Genomic DNA, 17,393 nt, shown 5'->3' on the forward strand with positions numbered 1-17,393 from the left:
CGACTAGTGTTCTGTGAAGGCCACGAATCCCCCGACTCCTCACCCTGTCTAGTATAGCCGGGGAAGGGCACTCTCCTCTGTTTTTCCCTCCCAAGTCCCAGCAACGAGGGCACGGGCACTCGCCGGCGCCGCCGCCGCCGCCGCCGCAGCGCGTCATCCTCTTCCTCTCCCTCCTCCGCGTGTCATGTTCGCGCACGGCTCTCTCGCGAGGTACCAGTCCCATTGCAATTTGTTTCCTACTCCGTCTCCTATTAGAATAGAAAATCTCTATAAACACGAGAACGACATGGCTACCGTAGCCGAATCGTTCTACTCTACCGCTACCGGTAATCCCCCGGCGTCCTAATACCACGCCCCGCCCCGCCCCCTTTTCTGCTTGCTAGGTTTAGCCAGCTTGCTCGAAGGCCCCTGCGCGCCGCTGGCTCCCCGCTCCGCTGCTGCCTTCAGGTACTAATACGATTCTCGATGCTAAGCTTCTGTGAGATTTTCTTTCCCTTGTGTTATGGCTTGTTAATCGAGAGGAAAGTAGCTAGGTTTCAGCTGCTGCGCGAGATGCAATCGGCAGGAATGTTACAACCTTTCCCCTTCCCTTTGGGGTCTCTTAGATTAGATTTCTCGACCAGAAATTGACTGCCAGGATGAATTTAATTTCGGTCCATGAATTCAGTGTTAACATACCTAGTTACCCAGTAGGCCAGTACAGTACACTGTTTTTTTTTTTTTTGAGGGAGCGGTACAATGTTCATATGTTAGTGCTTTGACTTGCAGGGATCAGTTGGTCCAAATAATTTGCCCTCCTCTGCCATGGAACAGGGGCAGGGAGCTACAAACAATGCGCCGAAACATAGGAAAACAGATTCACCTGTGCAGAGATGGAGGCCAGTCTCAACACAAGCATCTTCCCCAAAAGGTTTTTGCTACTTATTTCCCACCAATCACTGATGAAATTTACTGGCATTCTTGAAGATTATTGTGATGCTGCATATTGCTAGCCAGATGATTGACTTGGTATGGATGTCAATCTAGGAGCTCAACCCTTGGTACAAGCTTCTCTTGGATTTGTCTGCTTACCCCTGCCATTGTGTAGTTATTACTTCTTTGGTGACTGCAAGACCATCAATAAATTCCGAGTTGATGCTCAAAGCTTAGAAATTAATTTTAGAACCCGGTTTGCGCTAGTTAGTTACTTACCCTTTGCCCTTATGATTTGTCTCTTTCTTTCTTTCTTAATTCAATCCCTTTCGCATTTTAATTTAGTGTGTGCCGAGTTGTGGTGTCATTTTAGAATGATCTTATATTTCCACATGATACAGCTCACCTTGATGACCTATCCAATTCCGCAAGGAAGCAAACGGTGGGGACTTCCATCAGTGATAGTGAGAATTTGGCATCGGATGAAAACACTATGGAGGTAATGGGAGAAAAATATCCCTCTTCTGTTGAGGTATGCTACACAGATTGCTTCAACCATTTTGTTTTCAGCCAAGCTCTTTTTTACCCCTTCAGGCTCGATATGTGTGTCATCTTTGTAAGCAGTCTCCAAATACTGTTCACAGATTCAATTGTTCTTTTCCAGGTAGATGTTCCTCTAATGCGTTTTCTCAAAGGAAAAGGGTATTGATCTCATACTTGCAATTATTTATTGCGGATAATGCTTGACCTTCATCTGTTAGTGTAATTTGTATTCTTTGGTGTTTAGTGGATCTGTGCAGAAGCAGATTGAACAGGAGACTGGAGTTAAAATCATTTTCCCATCTGCAAAGGAGGAAACACTTGTTGGTAAAAATATCCCCATCTTTCTTTCTGAAATTATGTTCAATAAGGTAGCTATTATTAGTTATTTTCAGAGCTAAATAAGTTATTTTTTTAAAATACAGCCCTCGAAGGCAAAAGTGCTGAAAGTATTAGAAAAGCATCAGAGAGGATTTCAAAGATCCTTGAAGAGGTAGATATCCAACGCACTACTTTGACAGATGATTACTGTATGCTTAGGTCTTTACTGAATCACTGGCACTGTATGTGTTTATCTTTGCTGCCATACTGTTGAAGTATCATAACTGGTTATAGTTTGGTTTCACTTTCCATCTTCATCTGGTTCATCACACTAAAATTCTTATCGATACCTTGCATTATCTATTTACGCAAATCACAAGGCAGCTTACTTAACAGATATAAGTTCATTGAGTTAAAACTAACTTGGCGACTCTGTAATGTATCAAAGTGCATGTGCAGAATGCTAGAATCACATAGCTCCTATATCTGTTGCAGAAGTGCCAGTGTGAGTCACCAAACACATCTTATAAAAGTGACATTGTTACTGTATTTTTTTTCTCGGAAAGGAGATATAAGCCCTGGCCTTTGCATCAAGCGATGCACACATCCATTTATTATTGTTGTTGCTGTCATCATCTGCCTTACATAGAGTTCGCAACATCAATACCAGAAGGAATATTTGTATGATTGTCTGCTCATTTACTTTCCAAATTTTGTGAAAGTACCTCATTGGGGTAATTGAAGTGTCCATCACGAGGACATGTTTTTTACATTTGTCGTGTTCCTTATTTATTTCGTCGAGACCACTGGGTTGGCCATGAAACCCTCGCTTTAACTTTAGTGTCAGACTTCTTAATCTCTCTAGCTGAGTGCGGCCCTATAATGAATTTGTGCCCGTATGTTTTACATGATTCAGGCTGTTCAAAGTCCAATGCTAGATTACTCGCATTTCATATCACTTCCGTTGGCCATCCACCCGGCTCTTGTCGAGAAGCTAAATAACTTCCAGAGGTCGATCCTCGGGGCGTCTGCATCTAATGTGGATAGTGATAAGGATGAAAGCCTAAGCGAAGGTTCTATGGAAGAAATTGATGAAGCAGCGAACCCTAGTGTTTCAGTCAAGCTGCCAGTCAAAGAAGAAATTTCTGTCATAGTGAAAATGGATAATAAGGGCTCCCAACCAGGTCTAAAGCTTTGCTCATTTTGTTTTTCAAGTGTAGCATGTTCCTTCTTTGAGTTCTATAACAGTCAATACTATCAACTTATGTTCTTGATAAGTAGGAATGGTCAATAGAACATACGTTACCTCGTTGCAGATTGAAGAAGAATGACCTAAATGGCCTATATATAATATGAAATTCTGTGACACTCCATGTTTGGGGATATGAAATTGTGGAACAGCAAAAGAAGAAACAAATATAGCCATTTTTCCCTAGTTAATTACAACATACTAAGCAATCAATATAGAGGTCCATTGTGTTTACGACGAAAGCAAGATGTCAATATGTGATGTCATTTTAGCTTAATGTTGGTATCAAGTATACTTTATGAATTTATGTGTCTGAGGTTGTTTTGTTTATATTGACTGCCATGCCACACTTTTTGTTTTGATCCTGATAGCTTATTAGCTCCAAAGTGTGATGCTGATGTCAGGAAACCTAGCAGCTCACTGTTTTATAATGAGATGCTGCAGAAGCTTAGGCAAATTGAAAAAAGGGAAGATATTAGAAATATAATATAATTTAAGTTAAAAGTTCTGGAATTCTGAAAAAAAAGTGCAACTAGTAGAAATATCTAGAAACTGTGCTATTTTGTACTCTTATTATTATTATGTACTAGTGCTACACTGGTGACGCTACATGTTATTAGTATTGTTCTATGTATTTCGAAATTACAATGTTATGTGTATATTCAGGCATTGAACTGCTCTTTTTAATCATCTGCAGAGTTCGGCATTGACAAGTCGATATTCATAAAACCCAAAACGTTTCACCTAACGGTTCTTATGTTGAAGTTGTGGAACAAGGATCGTATTGCTCAGGCTTCTGAAGTCCTCCAGGTATTATCATTTCTGATATGATACGATTTTATTGGATGGCAATATGAAGAAATTTAATTCACTTCCTTTTCAATGCAGTCAATATCTTCCCAGGTAAATGAAGCTTTGGAAAACCGACCTATCTCTATACGACTTAAGGGTCTGGTAAGTTTCCTTTAGAGCCAGAAATATTTTGTCATCGAATACTTGCCTTTTGTATCTGGATCGGAATTTGATTTATAGATGACTAGTTAGCGTGTTAAGTCCGAGCCAAAGAACAAAGCATTTCATACTACTTTCTAGAGCACTGCACCACAGCACTCTATATGGTTTCATGAATAGGAAAGCGACGTCTGAAACACAATATTACATTCAAGTATGAATTGTTTTTGGATACTTCTGCATTTTCTGGGGATTCACATCACCTTAATGCTACAATTTCAGACATGCATGAAAGGCTCACCAGCTAGGGCCCGTGTTGTATATGCTCCAGTACTTGAAATTGGTGGAGAAGGGCGCCTTGTTCGAGCTTGCAGTATCCTTTGGAATGTTATATAGCTAATAAGCAATATGCATGTAGTATGTATTGTCAGATCTTTTAAATTTCCTCAGTAGCAGTTTGCGCATTACCTACCATTGTCAGTAACTCAGCATTCACTATTACTATCATAGAATTGAGCTATATTTCTGGGATGTGGGATGTTGTTCCTTTACTTCTCTTCCATCAGAGGTAATAACTGACGCCTTCGTCAAGTCAGGCCTGGTTCTTGAAAGGGATGCCAAACAAGAATTGAGGGTGAGTACAGCTGTATAACTGGAATTAATTTTCTATCACTCTCTGCCAATTTACTATACATTTGACAGCATATATAAATAAGCTGATGATCAGTTATTCAGATTTTGGTCGTAAATTTTGTCCACCAAAACTTACTGAAATTCCCTTACATGTGTGTCATTGTGTGACATCACATCGAACATTCTATGGTGAAATTGATGATCAGTCTTTTACGCCAAGATGTTCTATCCTGATCAATTTAGGATGTCAGCTGGTCACTTCTATGGTGTCAGAGTCAGTTTGAGTGTTCTGGGATAAATGTTACACGCATTACAGTTAGCTTCTGTTGCATCTCTGTTTGCTTAAATAATTGTTGATATTTTTATGTATCCGTTATTTATTAATAAATCGAATAATCCTTTATGTGATTCTTGGTGCTAAAATTGCCTTTTGTTTTCAAACCGCAGTTGCATGCAACCATAATGAATGTGCGCCACAGGAAGAGGTGAGAGCAACAAACCATTGTCCGGCATCCTGTGTGATGTTCTGTCCATATACAGTTTGTCTCACCTTGTCCACATCCTTTACTGCAGCAAGAAATCGAACCGAAGAAACGATTCGTTCGATGCTCGGGCTATATTCAGACAATACGGGGAACAGGATTGGGGCGAGTACCCAGTACCGGCAGTGCACCTATCGCAGAGGTTCAAGTTCGACGAGGGTGGATACTACCATTGCTGCTGCTCGATTCCCTTGCCTGAGGTGGCTCAGACGGAGTGAGCTCCGTGTGTTTTCAACACAATGCAGTATTGAATCTCAATGTAAGATCAATGATATAGGATTTAGATGTGCAATACTTATGGCACATCTAGATGTGCTTTAGCAAAACTGTTTATGTATTGCTTGGGCCTCGTGGGCATATTTATAGGAGTTCAATGACCAATTTGAAGTACAAAACAAGGCAGGACAAATCTTAGTCTATCTTATGTTTCCTAATGAATCAATATACTCAACAAGAACACCAAAACTAGTTATACTTGGGAATATCAGCATCCCAAAGCAATTTGAAAAAACGGATAAAGGGAAACGTAAGGGGAAGCTAATTGGAATTTTTGAACGGAAATCACTTGAACTCGATTGCTCACCTCCTCATGTGCATCCACAAGTCACAACCAACCAAACTACATTCCAATCAGCAGGAATGCCGTCACGTAGTAGCCCATGCACGGTCACTCACTACAGCGCCGCCGCGATCGCCAGCCACAGCTCCGCGCACAGCGCCGCCCAAGACCTAGGCAGACGGCGCACAGCAGGCCGCACCAGCGTCGAGACCACGTCGCCGAGTAGCACAGCGCCTCGCCAGCCAGACCGCCCCAAATCTGAGCACCACGCCGCCGTCTCCCGTATTCTTCGCCGCCGATACTCTGGAACCGTTCGCAGCCTTTCTTTTTTCTCAAGAAAAAGAAAAGTGGGGTAGCCGGGAACGTGGGGTAGCTTCGAGCCTACCATGAACGTAAATTACATACATACCGATGTAATTTTACAGCGTTCTTTTTCCGAAACGGAGGCAAAAGATTTGCCTCATCTATATTAAATAAAAAGAGGATAGAGTTTGTTATAAGGACACACTTTTACACGGCATGGAAGATTACTCACATAAAATAATGTTCTTTAATTTTTTTAGCTCCGGCGGTGATTCAAAGGTTTGCCTCGCAGATGATGTTGTTTAGCAAGATTGGTGGTGGAGCACTCTTGTTCCGGAAAACACGGGCAATCCGCTCGTTCCAAATGGTCCATGACACGAGCATGGTTAGAGAGGCCATGGCCTTCCTGTTGGGGACTCCGGCGCCGTCCTATTTATCCACCATTCCTTGACCGAACTCTCAAGATGCCACATAGAGGTGTCCATATGATGAAGCCCAAATTTTGTAATGACCAAGTTCCATAGCCTGATGGTGAAGCGGCATTTGAAGAAAAGATGCGGTCCACTTTCTTGCTCTCGCTTGCAAAGGGTGCAAAGATCACAATTTGGTCATCCACGTTTTTGTAGTCTATCCGAAGTCCAAATTCTGTTTTGGATAGCCAACCAAGCGAAGAATTTAGCCTTTGGTGGCGCCGAAGTTTTCCAAACCATTTGGTCCATGGGAGAGAGAACCAAGCCAAGGAATTGGCCTTTGTAGGCGGAGACCGCAGTGTAGTGCCCGCTTGTCGTATGCTTCCACACAATAGTATCTTCCGAGAGTGCATCCAGATGCACATCATTCACAAGTGCCCATAGGGTGAAGATTTGTCGGATGTGTTCAACGGAGACAACCGTGGAGGTGTTGATCTTGAGGATCCATGTATTATTCTGTAGGGCCTCCCGCACCTTCCAATTCTTCCTTGAGGAGGCCGCAAAGACGAGCGGGGCAACATCCTTAGGCTTGCACCCATGGAGCCAGGGAGAATCCCAAAAAGGCGTTTTAGCGCCGTTCCCCATGGTGATGGTCGTGGACGCGTAGAAGAAGTCAAGATCCTCCTCATTACATGGATTTCCCAAGCCCACCCACAACTTTGTGGTGCCGTCCATTCAAACCATGGCCATCTCAAGCGCAAGGCCCGCGCGAATTTATCGGTGTTGAGAACCCCTAGGCCGCCATATTCGCACGGGCGGCAAACCATCTCCCAGTTTACCTTGCACTTGGCGCCCGTCGTCTTATCCGATCCCGACCAAAGGAAAGCCCGCTCCAGTTTGTTGATATTATGAAGAATGCCCGACGGTATGACCAATGATGTGATGAAATAGACCGCTTGCAAGGTGGTGACAGACTTAACAAGGGTTGTTCGTCCAATGGTGATGATGTTTTGCCCCTCATATGTCACCAACTTGCCCGCAATCTTGTCCTCAAGAAATTGCAAATCCACCTTCTTAAGCTGCCAGACGGACAATGGATGGCCCAAGTATCTTATGGGGAAGGACGCCCTGTTAGCCGGCAATCCTTGCAGAGTGTGCTCCAGGTTTAGGTGATTGCATCGAATGGGCACAACCGAGCTCTTGTGAAAATTGGTGCATAGTCCGGTGACCTCCCCGAGTCCGCGCAAAATGGCTGAGAGGTTGTCAATATCTTTTTTGATTGGAGCCATGAAAACAACCGCATCGTCTGCATAGAGTGAAGTTCGCACCATGATCCCTCTCCCATGAATTTTGTGGAGTAGTCCTTTTTGGGTTGTCAGCTCCAGTAGTTGTTGGAGTGTGCCAATTGCAATGACAAAAAGGAGTGGGGACAGGGGGTCCCCCTGTCGAAGGCCCCTACCGTGCTTGATGGGGTTGCCAGCCACCCCATTTAACAGAATGCTAGAAGATGATGTGCAAAGAAGAGCCGTAATCCAACCCCGAAACTTGGGGGGAAACCCCCTCCACTAAAGGAGGTCGAGGATGTATTCCCATCTGACCGAGTCAAAGGCTTTGCGTATATCTAGTTTGAACAGGAGAGACAGAGTCCTGCATTTGTGTAACCTACGGGCCAAATTCCGGACACACATGAAATTATCGTGGATGCTTCTGCTCTTGATGAATGCACTTTGGGCATTGGAGACCAAGTTGTTCATGTGCAGGGTAAGACGGATGGAAAGAATTTTTGCGATAATCTTGGCGACGACATGAATGAGACTAATGGGCCTGTAGTCGGCAATCCCCTCTGCGCCCTCTTTCTTGGGCAACAACACTACATTTGCGGAGTTGAGCCAATGGAGACTAGATGTGTGAAGGGAGTCAAACTGGTGTATCACCCTCATCATGTCGAACTTAATGACGTCCCAACACTTCTTTAAAAAAGATCCCTAAAGCCGTCCGGCCCGGGCGCCTTGTCACTTGGCACTTTTCTTTCGGTGGATGCTACAAATAAGCCGATTTATTTGTGTAGTTTTAAGTCGCCTCCATAGCCGTCCGATCGGACGCGTCCCTACCATCCGATCTAGATAGAAACTCGGCCAGGAGTGGCCGTTGCCACCGACAAACCGTTGCAACGAGGCTCATGCTGCAACGCAACAAAGGTGAAATAGACCGCACCTCACCTGGCCCCAGCAGATTGCGGGTGGCGACGGCTGCCGCTCCCCCACCCCCAGCGGCCCCTCCGACGCCGCTCCGCCGCCAAAACTCAACATCTGCAGGACATCCGGCTGTGCCCCGTCACCCCGAATCATCGCAGCGCGTCTCCTTCATCCCTGCATCGACCCCGATGGCGCAACATAACTACAGGGATATGCTCGCCTCCGTCCCAGCTCCAACCTCCCATGGATCTGCTGCATCCAGGTGGACGGATCCAACTCCGGCGAGCTACGAAGCACCTGCAGCGAGCAGCTACTGAAATCCGCCGGTGTTCTTCCCAGAAAAACCACCATCTGCTGTCAATTCCTCTGCAAATTGGGTAAGTTCCTTAGAAAACCCCTAGCCCACATGCTTGTATTATTTATTGCAATGGAGCTTCAGTTAGTAATTTGACTGTCGATGGAGCTTTAGTTAGTAATGGAGCTTCAGTATATTGTCGATGAAAAAAATTCAGAAAGAAGTTTCAGAAAAGTTCAGTTTCGTTAGTATTATGTTTCCAGTGGTGCATTTGCAAAAAAATCAAAAACAAAATTGTAGGCTGCTGCAAAAAATACCAAAAGTTCAAAAAGTTTAGTTGCATTAACTTAATTCCTTATGCAAAAAATAAAGAAGTTCAGAAAACTTTAGTTTTCATTGCCTTGATGTTTACAGTGGTGCAGTAGACTGAGATTGTTGTTGTTGAAAAATTCAGAAACCATTGTTTCCATTATGAAGTGTTGAACTGAAAAATTGTGCATGATTGCTTCTTGCTTCTTTCTTCTTCTGTTTAAATGGTAATTACTAACTGCTATAATTGAGCATTTACAATACTGTTGCATAGAAGAAAAATGGTACTAGTACTAAAATCCCTGATGTATTGACTTCTGTTGGACATTTAGGGTGCTGGTGAAGAGACAGGAGGTGAGGAGAGCTATGCACAACCACATGTTGCAACAAATGGAGGAATGAAATCAGATGCCGGGCACAACTCAACCGCTGCAATGTATGATGATGATCAAGAGGATGATGATATTTCATCTCAGCCGCTTATGCCCTATGTTGGCATGGAATTTGACTCTATTGATGATGCCAAAGAATTTTACAATGAATATGCATTCAAGATGGGCTTTGGCACACACATTTGCGCTTCTAAAAAAAGCCAAAAGAGAGGTCCTCCGACACTTATCAAGAAGGTTTTCCAGTGTGTGCATGCAGGGAAGCCGGAAAGTAAAGGGGACAGTAGCACTGCTTGTGAAGGGATCTCAATGGGAGGAGCATCGTCTAGCAAACAGAATTGGTTTGAAATGGATGTCGGCAACAAGTGTCAAAAGAATCGGCTGCTGCAACATGATTGCAAAGCTCACCTGATTGTTGGGATCAAAGGCTATAAATGGGCTGTATCACATTTTGTTGCAGAGCATATGCACCCTCTAATGCCATAGCCGGAGCTTGTACGCTACTACTGCTCACACCGCAAAATTCTGGAAGAAGATAAGGATCTCATAATGACTATGCATGATGTAAACTTCTCAACTTCATTGTGCATGGGAATGCTTGGAAGGGTGTGTGGCGGAGACCGCAGGATACTACCATATGTCAAGAGGGATGTTTCAAACTTTCAGTCCAAGCTGCGACAAAACCTAAACCTCTGAGACATGGATTTCACAATTCAGTACTTTGAGAGGCAAGCTGAGAACCCTCAATTCTACTATGCAAAAACAGTTGACAAGGAGACCAACTCTGTCACAGGACTCTTTTGGGTGGATGGGAGGACAAGGGCATTGTACCCCAAGCACAAAGATTGTATCTTCTTTGATACAACATTTTGCACAAATCGATACAACATGCCGTTCGCTCCGATTGTTGGAGTGAACAACCACTTGCAAACGGTGTTGCTGGGTTATGCATTGCTGCCAAACGAACAGATTGAAACTTTCAAGTGGGTGTTTCAACATTGTTTGCTTGCGATGAAAAATGAACACCCATTGAACATTTATGACCGACCAGGACAAGGCCATGGAAACTGCCATATCTCAAGTGCTGCCCAACACGGTGCATAGATGCTGCAAATGGCACGTCCAACGAAAAGCGCGTGAGAAGTTGGGCAGGATAATGAGTAGGGATGAGGTTTTTGAGCAAGCTTTCTACACATGCATCAACGATCTTGACACGGTTGATGAATTTGAAGAGAATTGGCAGCACATGATACATTGCTTCGACTTGGTTGACAATAGGCATCTATGCAACATGTGGAAGACTCGTCAAACCTAGGCTCCAACATTCTTCCGAAAGTGTTTTTTGAAGGAAATATGCCCTAGAGGCAATAATAAAGTTGTTATTTATATTTCCTTATATCACGATAAATGTTTATTATTCATGCTAGATTGTATTGACCGGAAACTTAGTACATGTGTGAATACATAAACAAACAGAGTGTCCCTAGTATGCCTCTACTTGACTAGTTCGTTAATAAAAGATGGTTAAGTTTCCTAGCCATAGACATGTGTTGTCATTTGATGAGCGGGGTCACATCATTAGAGAATGATGTGATGGACAAGACCCATCCATTAGCTTAGCATTATGATCGTTTAGTTTATTGCTATTGCTTTCTTCATAACTTATACATGTTCCTATGACTATGAGATTATGCAACTCCCAAATACCGGAGGAACACTTAGTGTGCTATAAAACGTCACAACATAACTGGGTGATTATAAAGATGCTCTATAGGTGTCTCCGATGGTGTTTGTTGAGTTGGCATAGATCGAGATTAGGATTTGTCACTTCGATTGTCGGAGAGGTATCTCTGGGCCCTCTCGGTAATGTACATCACTATAAGCCTTGCAAGCAATGTGACTAATGAGTTAGTTACGGGATGATACATTATGGAACGAGTAAAGAGACTTGTCGGCAACGAGATTGAACTAGGTATGATGATACCGACGATCGAATCCCGGGCAAGTAACATACCGATGACAAAGGGAACAACGTATGTTGTTATGCGGTTTGGCCGATAAATATCTTCATAGAATATGTAGGAGCCAATATGAGAATCCAGGTTTTGCTATTGGTTATTGACCGGAGATGTGTCTCAGTCATGTCTACATAGTTCTCAAACCCATAGGGTCCGCACGCTTAACGTTCGATGACGAATTGTATTATATGAGTTATGTGATTTGGTGACTGAATGTTGTTAGGAGTCCCGAATGAGATCACGGACATGACGAGGAGTCTCTAAATGGTCGATAGGTAAATATTCATATATAGTACGATAGTATTCGGACACCGGAAGTGTTCTGGGGGTACCGGGTATGTATCGGGTCACCGGAAGGGGTTCCGGGCAACCCCCGACAAAGATATGGGCCTTATTGGGCCAAGGGCAGGACATACCAGACCCTAGTGGGCTGATGCACCCCATATATGCCAAATAGGAGGATAAGGAAGGCGGGGAAGAGAGAAAGGAAAGATGAGGATTCGGCCTCCCCTTCCCTTCTCTCCCGCCTCTCTTTTCTTCCCCCTCCAACACTTTTGGAAGGGGGGCGGGGAGGCCGAATTGGACAAGGCCCCCAAGTAGGATTCCTCCTACTTGGGCGTGCCCTTGCTGCTTCCCTCCCCCTCCCACCTATATATACGTGGGGAGGGGGCGCCTAGAACACACAACAAACATTTTTAGTCATGTGCGGCGCCCCCCTCCACAGTTATGCCTCCGGTCATATTCACGTAGTGCTTAGGCGAAGCCCTGCGCGGATTACTTCACCATCACCGTCACCACATCGTCGTGTTGACGGAACTCTCCCTCGTCACTTTGCTGGATCAAGAGTTCGAGGGACGTCATTGAGTTGAACGCGTGCTGAACGCGGAGGTGCCGTACGTTTGGTACTTGGATCGGTTGGATCGCGAAGACGTTCGACTACATCAACCGCGTTACTAAACGCTTCTGCTTTCGGTCTATGAGGGTACATGGACACACTCTCCCCGCTCGTTTCTATGCTTCTCCTAGATAGATCTTGCGTGATCGTAGGAATTTTTTTGAAACACTGCGTTCCCCAACATTTTCCCCCTTTACAAGCACTACGGGGAGGTGATACGTCTCCAACGTATCTATAATTTTTGATTGTTCCATGCTATTATATTATCAACCTTGGATCTTTTATATGCATTTATATGCTATTTTATATGATTTTTGGGACTAACCTATTAACCTAGAGCCCAGTGCCAGTTTCTGTTTTTCCTTGTTTTAGAGTATCGTAGAAAAGGAAAATCAAACGGAGTCCAATTGACCTGAAACTTCACGGAACTTATTTTTGGACCATAAGAAGCCCACGGAGTATCGGAGTTGGACTAGGAGAGTCCCGGGATGCCCACGAGGGTGGGGGGCGCGCCCCCCTGCCTCGTGGACAGCCCGGAGGTCCACCGACGTACTTTTTCCTCCCATATATACCCATATACCCTAAAAACTTCGGGGAGCACAATAGATCGGGAGTTCCGCCGCCAGAAGCCTCCATATCCACCGAAAACCAATCTAGACCCGTTCCGGCACCCTGCCGGAGGGGGAATCCCTCTCCGGTGGCCATCATCATCAACCCGGCACTCTCCATGACGAGGAGGGAGTAGTTCTACCTCAGGGCTGAGGTATGTACCAGTAGCTATGTGTTTGATCTCTCTCTCTCTCTCTCATGTTCTTGAGGTGGTACGATCTTGATGTATCACGAGCTTTGCTATTATAGTTGGATCTTATGATGTTTATCCCCCTCTACTCTCTTGTAATGGATTGAGTTTTTCCCTTTGAAGTTATCTTATCGGATCGAGTCTTTAAGGATTTGAGAACACTTGATGTATGTCTTGCGTGGGATACCCGTGGTGACAATGGGGTATTCTATTGATCGACTTGATGTATGTTTTGGTTATCAACTTGCGGGTTCCGCCCATGAACCTATGCATAGGGGTTGGCACACGTTTTCCTCTTGACTCTTCGGTAGAAACTTTGGGGCACTCTTTGAAGTACTTTGTGTTGGTTTGAATAGATGAATCTGAAATTGTGTGATGCATATCGTATAATCATACCCACGTATACTTGAGGTGACAATGGAGTATCTAGGTGACATTAGGATTTTGGTTGATTTGTGTATTAAGGTGTTATTCTAGTACGAACTCTATGATAGATTGAACGGAAAGAATAGCTTCATGTTATTTTACTACGGACTCTTGAATAGGTCGATCAGAAAGGATAACTTTGAGGTGGTTTCGTACCCTACCATAATCTCTTCGTTTGTTCTCCGCTATTAGTGACTTTGGAGTGACTCTTTGTTGCATGTTGAGGGATAGTTATATGATCCAATAATATTATTACTGTTGAGAGAACTTGCACTAGTGAAAGTATGAACCCTAGGCCTTGTTTCAACGCATTGCAATACCGTTTGTGCTCACTTTTATCATTAGTTACCTTGCTGTTTTTTTATTTTCAGATTACAAAAACCTTTATCTACCATCCATATACCACTTGTATCACCATCTCTTTGCTGAACTAGTGCACCTATACAATTTACCATTGTATTGGGTGTGTTGGGGACACAAGAGACTCTTTGTTTTTTGGTTGCAGGGTTGCTTGAGAGAGACCATCTTCATCCTACGCCTCCTACGGATTGATAAACCTTAGGTCATCCACTTGAGGGAAATTTGCTACTGTCCTACAAACCTCTGCACTTGGAGGCTCAACAACGTCTACAGGAAGAAGGTTGTGTAGTAGACATCAAGCTCTTTTCTGGCGCCCTTGCCGGGGAGGTTAGCGCTTGAAGGTATATTTTTAGGTCTTGCAATCAAATCTTTTTGTTTCTTCTTTTAGCACTAGTTATGTTTATAAAAGAAAACTACAAAAAAAATATGGAATTGAGTTTGCCTCATACGCTTCATCTTTTTAATATCTTTCGCGAGTATGATGGAAAGGAAAATTGTGCCAAAGTGTTAGAAGAAGAATGCATTATAATGTTTGGCACTAAATCTTTGAATGATGAGCATGATTGCGATGTTGTTAGTATGAATTCCTTGAATATGTATGATGCTAATGATATACAAAGCCACAAGCTTGGGGATGCTATGTTTGATGAATATGATATTTTTTGTCCCCCATGTTTTGATGAGCAAATTTATTATGATGAAAGCATGCCTCCTATTTATGATGATTATATTGATGAAAGTGGTTTCAGAGAGGTCATGACTTTATTTAATGATGAATCCACTATTTCGGAAGAGGTTCCAATTGATTATGAGAACAGAGTTGCTATCTATGATGATTATTGTGATGACATGTATGCTTTAAAGAATAATTATATCCATGAAACTTGTCATCATGATTTTAGTTTTCAATTGGATTATGCCTCACATGATAATTATTTTGTTGAGTTTACTCCCACTATTATTCATGAGAAGAATTTTGCATATGTGGAGAGTAATAAAAATTCTATGCCTGTAGATCATGAAAAGAATGATTTAGGTGCTGGTTGTATTGTTGAATTCATTCATGATGCTACTGAAAATTATTATGAGGGAGGGATATATGCTTGTAGGAGTTGCAATAATATCAAGTTTCCTCTCTATGTGCTTAAAATCTTGATGTTTTGCTTGCTTTACCTTCCTATGCAAGTTGATTCTTGTTCCCACAAGTTTTTTGATCACAAAATACCTATGCATAGGAAGAGGGTTAGACTTAAATGTGCTAGCATATTCTTCATGATGCTCTCTCTATGTTTCAATTCTTATGTCTTATGTGAGCATCGTTGAAATCATCATGCCTAGCTAGGGGCGTTAAACGATAGCGCTTGTTGGGAGGCAACCCAATTTTATTTTAGCTCCTTGCTTTTTGTTCCTGTTTAGTAATAAATAATTCATCTAGCCTATGTTTATATGTGGTTTTATGCTTTTAATTAGTGTTTGTGCCAAGTAGAACCTTTGGGAAGACTTGAGGAAAGTCTTTGTGATCATGCTGTAAAAAACAGAAACTTTAGCGCTCACGAGATTTGCTGCCATTTTTTATTGGAGAGTGATATTTAGTTAATTATTTTTGCAGATGATTAATAGATAAATTACTCACGTCCAGAAATTTATTTTATAATTTTTGGGGTTCCAGAAGTATACGTTTGATCCAGATTATTATAGACTATTCTGTTTTGACAGATTCTGTTTTCTATGTGTTGTTTGCTTATTTTGATGAATCTATGAGTAGTATCGGAGGGTATGAACCATAGATAAGTTGGAATACAGTGGGTTTAACACCAATATAAATCAAGAATGAGTTCATTACAGTACCTTTAAGTGGTGTTTTGTTTTCTTTCGCTAACGGAGCTCACGAGATTTTCTATTTTGAGTTTTGTGTTGTGAAGTTTTCAAGTTTTGGGTAAAGATTCGATGGACTATGGAATTAGGAGCGGCAAGAGCCTAAGCTTGGGTATGCCCAAGGCACCCCAAGGTAATATTCAAGGACAACCAAGAGCCTAAGCTTGGGGATGCCCCGGAAGGCATCCCCTTTTTCGTCTTCGTTCATCGGTAACTTTACTTGGAGCTATATTTTTATTCACCACATGATATGTGTTTTGCTTGGAGCGTCATTTTATTTTATTTTGTTTTGCTTTCTGTTTGAATAAAATACCAAGATCTGAAATTCTTAAATGTTAGAGAGTCTTCATATAGTTGCATAATTATTCGACTACTCATTGACCTTCACTTATATCTTTTGGAGTAGTTTGTCATTTGCTCTAGTGCTTCACTTATATCCTTTTAGAGCACGGTGGTGGTTTTATTTTATAGAAATAGATGAACTCTCATGCTTCACTTATATCATTTTGAGAGTCTCTAAACAGCATGGTAGTTTGCTTTGGTTATGAATTTAGTCCTAATATGATGGGCATCCAAGAGGGATATAATAAAAAACTTTCATATAAAGTGCATTGAATACTATGAGAAGTTTGATACTTGATGATTTTTTTGAGATATGAAGATGGTGATATTAGAGTCATGCTAGTTGAGTAGTTGTGAATTTGATAAATACTTGTGTTAAAGTTTGTGATTCCTGTAGCATGCACGTATGGTGAACCGTTATGTGATGAAGTCGGAGCATGATTTATTTATTGATTGTCTTCCATATGAGTGGCGGTCGGGGACGAGCGATGGTCTTTTCCTACCAATCTATCCCCCTAGGAACATGTGTGTAGTACTTTGTTTCGATAACTAATAGATTTTTGCAATAAGTATGTGAGTTCTTTATGACTAATGTTGAGTCCATGGATTATACGCGCTCTCACCCTTCCACCATTGCTAGCCTCTCTAGTACCGCGCAACTTTCGCCGGCACCATAAACCCACCATATATCTTCCTCAAAACAACCACCATACCTACCTATTATGGCATTTCCATAGCCATTCCGAGATATATTGCCATGCAACTTTCCACCGTTCCGTTATTATGACACGCTTCATCATTGTCATATTGCTTTGCATGATCATGTAGTTGACATCGTATTTGTGGCAAAGCCACCGTTCATAATTCCTCCATACATGTCACTCATGTATCATTGCATATCCCGGTACACCGCCGGAGGCATTCATATAGAGTCATATTTTGTTCTAAGTATCGAGTTGTAATTCTTGAGTTGTAAGTAAATAGAAGTGTGATGATCATCATTATTAGAGCATTGTCCCAGTGAGGAAAGGATGATGGAGACTATGATTCCCCCATAAGTCGGGATGAGA

General features: G+C 42.5%; 1 protein-coding gene across 2 annotated transcripts; it reads left to right on the top strand.

Moving 5' to 3' along the window:
- Positions 1-11: 11 nt before the first annotated feature.
- LOC123060803 (activating signal cointegrator 1 complex subunit 1) lies at positions 12-5,582 on the top strand. 2 transcript variants are annotated; one of them, XM_044483645.1, is made up of 14 exons: positions 12-210; positions 384-447; positions 769-910; positions 1,314-1,444; positions 1,577-1,614; positions 1,700-1,779; positions 1,878-1,945; positions 2,690-2,957; positions 3,720-3,832; positions 3,911-3,976; positions 4,256-4,346; positions 4,540-4,607; positions 5,054-5,091; positions 5,180-5,582. In XM_044483645.1, exons 1-14 carry the CDS (start codon positions 185-187, stop codon positions 5,364-5,366), a joined length of 1,380 nt encoding a protein of 459 aa, XP_044339580.1. In that variant the 5' UTR covers positions 12-184; the 3' UTR covers positions 5,367-5,582. The 2 variants fall into 2 exon arrangements, with proteins under 2 accessions (XP_044339580.1, XP_044339581.1); XM_044483646.1 differs by lacking the exon at positions 384-447 and having other exon boundaries at positions 49-210.
- The last annotated feature ends 11,811 nt before the right edge of the window (positions 5,583-17,393 follow it).

Source organism: Triticum aestivum, chromosome 3A (assembly GCF_018294505.1).
Source record: "Triticum aestivum cultivar Chinese Spring chromosome 3A, IWGSC CS RefSeq v2.1, whole genome shotgun sequence".
Classification (NCBI taxonomy): Eukaryota; Viridiplantae; Streptophyta; class Magnoliopsida; order Poales; family Poaceae; genus Triticum; species Triticum aestivum.

What these genes read in the sequence shown, in the direction of transcription:
- LOC123060803 (XM_044483645.1), top strand. Translation starts at nt 185, where the DNA reads ATGTTCGCGCACGGCTCTCTCGCGAG. An exon ending in GCGCACGGCTCTCTCGCGAG is followed by an intron (nt 211 to 383) that starts GTACCAGTCCCA and finishes TCTGCTTGCTAG; the next exon opens with GTTTAGCCAGCTTGCTCGAA. An exon ending in AATGTGCGCCACAGGAAGAG is followed by an intron (nt 5,092 to 5,179) that starts GTGAGAGCAACA and finishes CCTTTACTGCAG; the next exon opens with CAAGAAATCGAACCGAAGAA.